The sequence below is a fragment of the Podarcis vaucheri genome, assembly GCF_965113315.1.
Source record: "Podarcis vaucheri genome assembly, chromosome: 3".
NCBI lineage: Eukaryota > Metazoa > Chordata > Lepidosauria > Squamata > Lacertidae > Podarcis > Podarcis vaucheri.
This window is the reverse complement of record NC_138761.1, coordinates 93,443,340-93,454,795: the sequence shown is the minus strand read 5'-3', so window position 1 is coordinate 93,454,795 and position 11,456 is coordinate 93,443,340. Positions and strand designations below refer to the sequence as shown.

Genomic DNA, 11,456 nt, shown 5'->3' with positions numbered 1-11,456 from the left:
GCTGAAAATGACTGTGCCTTGACACGTGCCAGTTAGATAGTTAAGATAGTTTTTGCAGTTAGCAGGAAAAAATCCTAACTGGGTGTGTATGTGGGGTGGGGGGGTGGGGGGGAGAGATGATAAAAATTGATGGGGAAATGAGACCACTTCATCAACATCTTACCACATCCTTTCACAATACATGTCATGTGAAACCAGGGTTGAATCTACACCTATATTTTTAAAAAACCACTGTGAAAATGCTTTTTAAAAGAAGTATGTGTGTGTGTGTGTGTGTGTGTGTGTGTGTGTGTGTGTGTAAAATTTGCCTTTAGCTCACTCTCACCATCTAGTGTCACATTTGTATAATGCACTTAAAACACACGTAAAGGTAAAGGGACCCCTGACCATTAGGTCCAGTCGTGGCTGACTCTGGGGTTGCAGCGCTCATCTCGCTTTACTGGCCGAGGGAGCCGGCATACAGTTTCCGGGTCATGTGGCCAGCATGACTAAGCTGCTTCTGGCGAAACAGAGCAGCACATAGAAATGCCGTTTACCTTCCTGCCAGAGCGGTACCTATTTATCTACTTGCACTTTGATGTGCTTTTGAACTGCTAGGTTGGCAGAAGCAGGGACCGAGCAACGGGAGCTCACCCCGTCTCAGGGATTCGAACCGCCGACCTTCTGATCGGCAAGCCCTAGGCTCTGTGGTTTAACCCACAACGCTACCCACGTCCCTTAAAAACGCACTTAAAACGTTCTATTTGCAGCTGTATAGCGGAGTCCCTGCTCCCAGGTTATCTTCCTGTGAGGAGAGCCTTGCACTATGCAGTGAGGATCACACACCTAGACACTTCTGATATTGCGCACAATGGAAACAGGGTCTAGGTGTGCAGGAATCCCACGCACCTACTGCCGAGAACCTCGCACTTCAGCACAGATTCTCTACCTTGGTATTGCTCCCTGTTCACACTTCCCCGCTCTGAGTGTGCCAGTATTGCCAAGAGCAAGGAAACACAACAACAGTTGCTTCCACTCGCTTTGCCCTTGCGGGCAGTCTGGGCCTGAAGGCACAAGGCAAATCAACTTGCAATGGTGGCAGTGACAAGGTGGTAGACCCCACAAAAGATCTGGAGCGTGCAGTGTGTGTGAAGGCCTAATCCAGAGGTTCGGGGGTCCATGGCTCCCTTGACCAGCTGCATTCTTTCTGCAGCACCCCTGTGGGTCTCAGGAGCCCAGTTATATCACCCCATGTCTGCAAAGCTGGCAGCCTCTCACCCTTTTTCAGACTCCCTCCCTTGTGGAGTGTTCCCTCAGCCTCCTCTCCTTTCCTTGGGAGTCCTCTGGGCAGCAGCAGCTGCTGCCCCTGGTCTCTGAGCTGCCCACCCCCCGCCCCAAAGAGAGGTGCCTCAAGGGCCTGGGACTTGTCTGTACATTCCCAACAGCAAGGGCTGTCTGGCTGGGCTCCCTTGTCCGCTTGCTTGCTTACTCCGAGGCCACCTCAGCTCCTGGCAACCAGCACCCCCTGACCAGCCCCAGAGGTACCATTTGCTTGGAGCCAGGGCTGCTGCAACAAACAGCCACACAAGCCTTTGGGAGGCAGAGACGCAAGAGGGCATCAGAAGAGGGATGGAAAAGGGGCAGAGGCCAGTGTTGCCTGCAGCAGCCCTGACCATCATTCAAGGTACCCCAGGGTGCTGCGGCACACTGTTGAAAACCACTGGCTTAATCTATGTAATCATTACCCCAAGAAAGTGGGGTCAATGGTCATGTGTGTTTTATCCATCCATCGGATTACATATTATAAAGTAACATTCCAAATAGATAACTCTTCATTAAGAAACAATATAAGATTCAGCTCAAACCTCTGAAATAAAATTGCAACCATCACACAATAGTTTTTGGAACTTTTTTTTTATTACACAGAAGGCAAATAACTCTCTTCTTTTGGCTTTTATAAACAGAACTCCATAGTTTAAACATTAATTCCAAGTACAGTTAAAATCAGTCCTCAACCATGAATAAAATTAAGGAAATCTGTCACATCTACTGCATGTGTCTAGATCTGGACAGACTGTCAATTTCCCCCCGATAGGGAATAGGTTACTTTGGGCATGTATGTACATTTGTATGTAATTTGAGCAATGCTTAGGATGTGTGATGACCACATCTTGTCCTGGGTCGAGCAAAGGAAAAGAACAGGGCTACACATTTGCAGCAGAGCCTGGCTGTGCACAAATGTTATTGGCTGGAACCAGTGATGACACAAAAACACCCTTCGCCGCCTCAGAGCCATTTTCAACTTTTTAATTTTTTTAAATGCACTACTTTTCAACTACATTTTTTTTTAAAAGAGAGACAAATGCACATTTACTTTAATAAGCATACATGCAGCACTTTAAAAATAGAAAGTTGGGTGGTCTGCCTAAAATATAGGCAAAGGGGCAAGAGATTTGGTGACTTGAGTTTCCAGTTCACTGAGTGGTGCAACAGTTGCCTTTGAATGAGGCAGGAATTTGCCCTACAGGGGAGCAAAGTGCCGCAATTTCTGTTTGTCTGTCTGTTTGTGTATGCACCTATTATTATTATTATTAGTCTACTCTCACATATAAAATCAATCAAGAGAATTGGTTCCAAAACATTAGAGGTTTGATCAATGGGTCTGAAGAGCAGCCAAGACTTTTGAGTTCTGCACCCAAGCATTACCTGCACCCTACAGCATCAAGTACTGACAGTAATTATTATTTAAAACAAGCTTCAGATTCAAGCTGCATAGTGCTAAATCCTATCAAAGATATAAAAATAGAAAGCTATTCTTGCCCCTAAGCACCTAAAAAAGCTGGATCCCAAATAACTTAATGTAGTCAAACCAACTTCAGTGTAACTACTCCAGAAGATTTAGTTTCTGGATTTGTAGGAAGTTAAGTTATTATCCCAGAAGACTTTCTGAACCATTCTGGGCCAAAAATTTCCCTAAACCCATACACACTCTAGCCAGCATGCACAAACCTTGTCTAATTCAGACAAATAAAATACAAAACAATCGAACGAAAACTGAGACTCATTGCGGCACAAGCGGCACAGGGTCTAAATATATGAATACCATATTCCATATACACAAGCAAGGGATGTTATTTTTGAAATCTTATAAGCTAACCACCTCACAGCTGCTGCAGATCACTCAGAAGATACAGTCAGAAGAGGAACTGGCAAAAGGTTTTCGGTATTCCTTGAGTTGGGACTCCAGTGGGAAATAAAACAAATGCAGCTCACAGTGAAGAATCTTTGTTTCTTGGAAGTGTCACATTGGGGGAACTCTGGACAGCCAAGAAAAAATAACGTAAACTCTCAGGTTTCACACAGTGGCTAACAGCCGTAAAAGGAATTCGGTGGCATTTGTGTAAGCAACTGGGCTCTTTGCTTACAGTGGAATCCTTGCTTTCTTCCTCTATTAATGTCTACGCACCTTCCACTTCAGTGCGGCAAAACAGCACACAACAATGTGCAAACCCCCCAAAAAGACAATGCTGTGCAATGAGTTTGGCTTACATAAGCTGCCCGTCATTTCCAAGTGTAAGAAAAACTGTATTTTGTCTCCTAGTAAATTAAGAGCTAGGTTCTCATGTCATTATAGATGGGTAATATGAAACATCCCCCAAAGATCCATAATTATTAGCAACTAGACCCTGCTTCCAACTGCTTTCTAAACTGTATACAACTTTGGGATTTGTAGAGTATGGCTTTTCACATGTGCAATCTGGGAGTATTTCCTTCCAGTGAGTTTCCCCCATCATGCAGAGAGTTGGCATGTGTGAATGGTGATCCCCTGTTTGTTAGGCATATACATACAATGGCAGGAAAAAGGCCCTCCTTGTTTGTTTAATAATATGTTTGAATGTCAAAGTAGTATTATGTTATCCCTGTGACACAGTTTCTGCCGAGAAAGGGATTCATGTGAACATTATTTCCCCCCGAATTAGCTTTTTGCTGACAATGAGCTTTATGCCAAGGATTTAACCACAGCAGTTCAGGCTATGACAAAAAAGACCTTTGCTGATGTGGTCAATGCTTATTTTTCTTAAAAAAATGTTTAGGGGCGCTCTCATTTTGACTCAAGAAAAGATAGTTCAAATCGGGAAAAATAAATACAGTAAATGGACCAAAGCACAAAGATTCACAAAATGTTTAGGGGTATGCGTATCCCTGTGTACCCCCAGGAAAAAAAGCACTGGATGTGGTCAGTACATCCTGCAAATTATATGGAGAACCAGTTCCTTGCAAGCTTCCTATGTGGTTCTACAACCATCCAGTTCCCTTTCTCGGCCAGCCATAAATTTACGCCATAAATATAAGGGGGACTTTACCTGTCAAATCCAAATGTAGTAGCGGAGAAAACAGAAAGCTGCTTATCATTTATTTTGCATTTATTTTCAGAAACTTTCCACATGGCTCAAACTGAACTGTAAGGGCGGCTGTGCAGCATTCAAAATGTACAAAACGATAACAAAGAGATTACTGAGCTGGACTCATTCAAGTAGCTCAAAGTGAGCCTGAAATAATGTGATGTTCATGCAAGATAAATCCAAGAAACAGTGTCTAAAATAATAGCACCTAGCCAATCTCTTCCACTGGGGGTTATATCCCGGATGAGCAAACCCTAAACTTGTGCATATTCGTGGGGTGGGGAGGGGGAAAGGACACAAATGCAAACTGCAACATTGGTGTGTTGCATTGTTAAAAGTGAGTGGCAACCCCGCCCCCCCATCACATGCATGATTCTCTGAGCAGCGGAGCAAATCCCTAAGAGAAAAGCAGGGAACCCCAAACACAACAAAGCCACTCTCAGTGCCATCGGTATGATACAGAGCATATAAAACTAGGCAAAGATATATATACAACAGCATTGCCTGTCTCTCATTGGTCCCGATTCCAGTGTACATCTCAGGTTATTAAACCGAGGAAAGCACAAGCTTTGTGCCCGAGCGTTCCCATGTTCACACTGGCCCTTCTTGCTTCTTGTGTGAAGTCGGTTTAAGATCCTAGCTTGTTCTGGTTTCAATGTAACAGGAAGCTAAAAGTCCACGCAGGAAAAGTGTTGTGAACTCTGGCATGCCAAGGAGGTGGGAGCGAAGAGGCAGCAGCACGCCGACATCCTGATTCGATAAGCTGAGATAAATACACCCAAACGGCGCCGTATATTTTTTTATATCGATAATTTACATTTCCAACTATCTGCCCAAAGGCACACTGCAGACGCAACGCTACGTAAATTTTAAAACAGCTTTAAAAAAAATATTAAAAATTAAACGTGCATGCACAGGTTTCAGTGCAAACCCAGCGAAAACTCTGTCAGGAGTCTTTCTCTGCAAGATGAAAGTGTCAATGGTTGACCACTCCACAGTGCCTGCAGTCAATTGCTATGAAGATCTGGTTTGAAGGGAGAGCAGAAGAGCCTCCCAGAATCCTTAGCCATTGGCCATGGTGGCGGAGGATTCTGGGAGCTGGAGTCCAGCAGCATTCGCAGAGGTGCACGTTCCTCAGCCCTGTTCTAGAAGCTTCCACACCAAGATCTTCAGTGGCACGTTTCCATGTGTGGAACGGTTCGAAGACGACAATACAGAATTACTGCATACATCCACAGACAAAAGCCAACCAATAAACACATAAAAAGCAAGGCACATAGACCCCTTTTTTGTCATTTATATATTCAAATTAAGGTACCTCTTTAAATTGCCAAGTGGTAAGACTAGCATATAAACTGGACGCTGTACCATATGGAGTCAGTCGGTCAGGTTATCGATACAAGTCCACGGAGTGCATCAAGGAGAATAAAACCAGCCATTATGTTATTTAAAGTAGGCAGATGTATTAACACCACACACTATTAAATTATGTAAACAAACATCTTTTTTTCTAAATAATACAAAAGTCCATTTGTCAAAAGGAGGGCGCTACTGAAGCATAGCTCGAACTTGTTTCGAAGTAGACTCGTCGTTCAGATGTTTCGTGGTGAACCTGGAAGTTACAAAGACAGAGTCAAAAGACTATCCTGTGAATTTCAGGCTCCGTCATGCACCTTGATAAAGCAGCAACTTTACAGAGCAATGCTTATGCACATAAACACACACACACACAAAAAAAAAAAACAGTCCCGTTGTGTTCAGGATCGCAGCTCTGAACACGCAAAGTGCTTTAGATTATTCAAATTAATGCTCTCTGTGGTTGTCTTAGCAAGATTGTGTCCCAGAAGCTATGAAAGGCCCAACAGCATTAAATAAAGGCAAGCAAAGTTAAATGAGTGCATTGATTAACAGCAACAAAGAGGGAAACGGCATTCATCAAATTAAATGAATAAAGTAAATGGCATTAAATAAACAAATACAGGAAGACCCATGCATGAGCATACCTGCATAAAAATACATAATATAAAATAGAAGAATGGTATAAAAAGGTGTGGGATATAGTTATTAATGATAAATTGACATGTGTAATTAAGGTACAGAAGTGATTTTGAGGAGATATGGAAGGTGTTTGTAGAATTTGTACTGTTAAAACAGAAAGGGTTCAAACCACCGCAAGAGGTGTTGAAATTTTGGGAGGTTGGATAATTACAATGGAATGGTCTGGGGGGGTGCACATATTTATTTATTTATAATTATTACTTTGTCAAAATAAAAAAAAAATTAAAAAGCAAATAAAACTCCTCCACTAAGACTTGCCTATTGTAATGTTTCTATAACAAGGGTAGCCAACATGGTCTTTTTCCAGATGCTGTTAGTTCTACAATTTCTGTCATCTCCAGCTACCATGACCATTAGTTAAGGATTTTGGGAACTGTAGTCCAACAACAAATGGAAAGCACCCTAGCAGCTAACCCTGTCTTATATGCAGCACAGCATGAAATGAGTAATCAAAATACTGTATTTTTCTGTCTATAAGATGCCCTCATCATGCATAAGACACCCCCTATTTTGGGGAACTCTGATTTAAGAAAATGGGAGGAGATGGCCCCCATGTATAACACCCCCCCAAATTTTGGACATTATTTTTATGGGGGGGGGACCTAGTCTTATACACGGAAAAATATGGTAATTTGTGAATTGAAATGCTTACACAAAAAAAGGAAATGGTAGAACTCTGATGCTTGCTGCACCGGAAGTACATCTGCCTTCCCTCCCTTACCTGTCAGCCCTGCCTCCATCCCCTTCCTTTACTGCTACCTTCCTGCCATGTTCCTTTCTTAAGTCCCCAAACCTACTGCTTGAATTGCAAGCGTATTGTTCCCTCGATAAACTAATCTACCAGTGGAGTTTGGCTTTTCAAATTTCAGTGGTGCTCTACGATAGGTCAAAATTCGGCATCCACCCATCACCCACCTCTCACTTTCCGTCCTGTGCATGCACTGCCTCATAGTTATGGCACCCCACTGGGCTTGGCACCCGGTGTGGGGGAACAGGCCGCGCTGCCTCAATCCACCTCTGCTCCCAGGAGATTACAGTGGTACCTTGGGTTACAGACGCTTCAGGTTACAGACGCTTCAGGTTACAGACTCCGCTAACCCAGAAATAGTACCTCGGGTTAAGAACTTTGCTTCAGGATGAGAACAGAAATTGTGCTCCAGCGGTGCGGCAGCAGCGGGAGGCCCCATTAGCTAAAGTGGTACCTCAGGTCAAGAACAGTTTCAGGTTAAGAACAGACCTGCAGAACAAATTAAGTTCTTAACCTGAGGTACCACTGTACAACCAATTCTGGTGCTCTAAAACCCAGAGGTCTCGTCTACCCATTTAACGGTATGCAAGCCTACCCTGCTCTGTATAGTTACCCCTCCGCCTGTCATGGCAAAGAGGTCTCACATTTATTCTGAAAACAGGCAGGAGATGGTCTTTGATGTCCAGTCCAGCAACTTTTATTATTTTGTTACACTTCCGGTGTGGTAAATCAAACACGATGGACGATCACATGGTTAAAATGAAGTTAGGCAAACATAATGGGTACCTGAGAGCATTCAAAAGGCCTTCAACTGTGTCTGCTGGCTCTTCCCTTAAAACCTTTATGCAGCCTTTCATCTGCGAAGAAGAGAAGACATGGAAGAATAAGGGCTACTATTTGGATGCATGCATGAAATACCCAAAAAGCGTAAGAGAACGGACAGCTGTTATTCTACCGGTCAGAACGTGTGGACCTTCCTTGAATGCTGTTCCCAAAAAATGTGCTAGGTCACAGCAACACCTTCCCTGCTGGGAAAGAACAGATGGGAAAGTCCTACCCATAATATGTGTAGAACCTGAACCTGGTGCCTTCAGAACTTGGTGCCTTCAGAGTCAAGATTTACCAGCCACTGTATTATGCACAGCCACTAAGAACGCAGTCATCACTGAGATTTGGAAAGGGGAGGAACATTCAAGTTCCCACAAGCCTGCTGATACCTCGCTCATGTGTGCAAATGGCGCTGTTTGGGCTACAACAAAATTCATGCTCACAGAATGAATTTGCTATTAGTATGCCTGATGGGACGGCACAGTCTTTCTCAAGGAGTGCATTTCAGCAGTTTCCAGGACAGGGACAACTTGATTGCCGTTGTTCATGCATTGGTAATCATGAGACTTATTTACTGCAATGTTTGCTTCAATGGTTGTTTCCCCCACCCAAGACCCTCAATTTGAAACTGAAAAAAGATTATCACCTTCCTATTCCTACACTTGGGATGTGGGTGGTGCTATGGGTTAATCCACAGAGCCTAGGACTTGCCGATCAGAAGGTCGGCGGTTCGAATCCCCGCGACGGGGTGAGCTCCCGTTGCTCGGTCCCTGCTCCTGCCAACCTAGCAGTTCGAAAGCACGTCAAAGTGCAAGTAGATAAATAGGTACCACTCCGGCGGGAAGGTAAACGGCATTTCCGTGCGCTGTTCTGGTTCGCCAGAAGTGGCTTAGTCATGCTGGCCACATGACCCGGAAGCTGTACACCGGCTCCCTTGACCAATAAAGCAAGATGAGCGCCGCAACCCCAGAGTCGGCCACGACTGGACCTAATGGTCAGGGGTCCCTTTACCTTTTTATCCCTACACTAGCGTCCTATCTGGATCAGGGGCAAATTGTGGTTGGGTGGGTGGGGAGTATAGTTGAGCCTTTAGTGAAGACTTATATTCTATAGAAGGCATTTGGGGAACAAGACTGATGTTTTTAATTATTTGTATGTTTGTGTGTTGGATTTCAATGCTACATTGTATTATGCTTTTATTCAATGTCACAGGCTACAACTGAAATTTGCACGGGACCATGTGCCAAGCTCTCTATTGCAAGTTAACGTTGCATTCTAAAAAGCAAACGTGCAAAAGAAGTCATTTTCCTAAGGCTACAAGTACAGCTCATGTGATTGATGCCTCAAACCACAAGTGAAGAAGACAACATGAATTGAAGTGCACCCCACTTCAGAACACCCCACAAAGCTTTTGCAGGGGATCGCAACACCTTGCCATTCATTATTCTTACATCAATCTTTGAGGCTTTGGAGAACGCTCCCACGGGATGGACGTGGTCGTAGAGAATGATGACGCCAACCATCACTCTCATGCAGAACATAAGGGTTTCTTCGCTGGTGAACCTACTTCTGTATTCTCTGAGAAAGGGGAGAAAATGCTATTATTCTGCCTCTATGTCACAATTCAAATTAAAACCTTCACTTTCAAAGCAGCACAAGGAACCTTGAGACACAATCTAATAAAGTTAAAAGAAAACTGCCAATAAAAACGGCTGACAGGGCAGACCATGGGCAAATCGACATGTCTACTGCCCCTGACCCCATGGTATGTTGGCACAGTTGTCCTACCCACAGGGATGAGGGGTAGCTGTTGGAAGGGGGTGGGGGGGTCTGGCCTTTCCATTCCAATCCTTGCACCCCACCCTGTGGCTGTACAGAGACTTCCTCCATTGCTGGACCCTGGGTCCAACTAGCAGAGTTAGAGGTCTCAGCTTGCATGGTGGGCTTCCATCACCTCGTCCATCATTGTGCCTCTCAGAAGCAGCCGCTGCCAGCAAAGAGGTGCCTGGAAGGGAGACAGGCCCACTGCCTCAGGGGATGCCAACATCAGGCTCCAGACTTGGCCAGCTTTCTTAAAACTGGGAACGGTAGAAGAATTCAGTTCCTTCCCTTCATTTCCCAACTGATAATGATGTCTCTGTTGTTCCACAGGTAATGGCAAAGGGCACCCGAGGATGCAGTAAAAAGTCCATATCTTAGGTGACCTTTTAAAGAAGAGATTCAAAGCATGGCTGAATCTCCAAAGACGGAGGTGGGGGAATCTGTGTGTGCCCCTCCGAGTTCTCTTGTGCTCCCCACGTCTGGTGATTCCTGACAACTGGCCATGCTGGAAGCGGCAAATGGGAATTAAGAGCCCGGCAACCTCTAGATGGCCACAGGCTCCCCACCCCTCAGTCCTAAGATCAAAGGACTGTCCAAAAAAATTACTTCTGCCACACATTCCAACTGAGGAGGCAGCAAAAGGCGCAATTAAAAATAAATTAAGAAAAAGATGATGATTGAATATGTTTGCATTGTCTATGTGTAATCATGTCAGCCTGGGTGATGAGTGCAAGGTTCATTAGGTTTCCCTGACAGAATGACCAATCTTCAAACATCAAAGCTTGTAAAAATACACAATTGACCAAAAGGGTAAGTCATGTGGAAAGTGACCTGTTTTAAAGATATTTGACCCCTCCCTTTTTTTTTGGTCCTGCCGTAACTTTTTTTCTTCTTTCTTTCCCTCTCCAACTTTAAATATTTGTCAGAAGGACAAAGCCAGAGCACTGTGGCCCTCAGAGAAAGCGGGGAAAAGAAAGACTTTCTTCTTCTTTTTCCAACAGTGCAAAAGCTCGTCTAAACCGGGATGGATTTGTATTTTAAAAAATAAACCATGACACATCATGACACTATGACTATCCCTAGATATTACAAGGGAGAAGATGATGACCCAGAGCTGCTGCTTTTGGTTTAGTTCTACCACATATGCAACAGACATCATTACCAGCAGCGTGTAAAGATACACTCATTTTTTTGTTCCACTATAGTCTCTGCTCAAACATGATTCTAAAGTCATGCAAAACCAATTTTCCAGAAACAACAATGGAGTAAAAGTACATGGCATGGTCTTTTTCATAATCTCCAAAATAATGGCTACCTGTCTCCAGCTTCCCCAAAGGTTATAAAAGTAGCATTCAATTACAAGCTTTTGTTAGATTTCTTTGAACTATTAAAACAAACAAACAATCAAACAGACAGACATTTATTTCCCTTGCTCATATCTAACTTACGGCGTTTCCAGCATGACTTTACATACGCTGGCCATCGTACTTAGACAATCTGTCGTATTCTCGATTGGTAGGGTTTTGTTCTGCAGAGGTTAAACCAAACCAACAACAATAACAAAAAAAAATTAGGTCAGTTATTCAATATTTCTCTGTAATATGCTATTGGTTTTTGGT

At 43.8% G+C, this 11,456-nt stretch overlaps 1 protein-coding gene across 1 annotated transcript in view; it reads right to left on the bottom strand.

The window, feature by feature from the left end:
* Window positions 1-4,385: 4,385 nt before the first annotated feature.
* The window catches only part of CYRIA (CYFIP related Rac1 interactor A), a 31,203-nt gene continuing 24,132 nt past the window's right edge, over window positions 4,386-11,456 (bottom strand). The window contains 4 exon segments of the mRNA XM_082218402.1: window positions 4,386-5,994; window positions 7,975-8,045; window positions 9,468-9,594; window positions 11,286-11,365. Coding sequence (XP_082074528.1) covers window positions 5,931-5,994; window positions 7,975-8,045; window positions 9,468-9,594; window positions 11,286-11,365 — 342 coding nt within the window. The 3' untranslated portion in view covers window positions 4,386-5,930.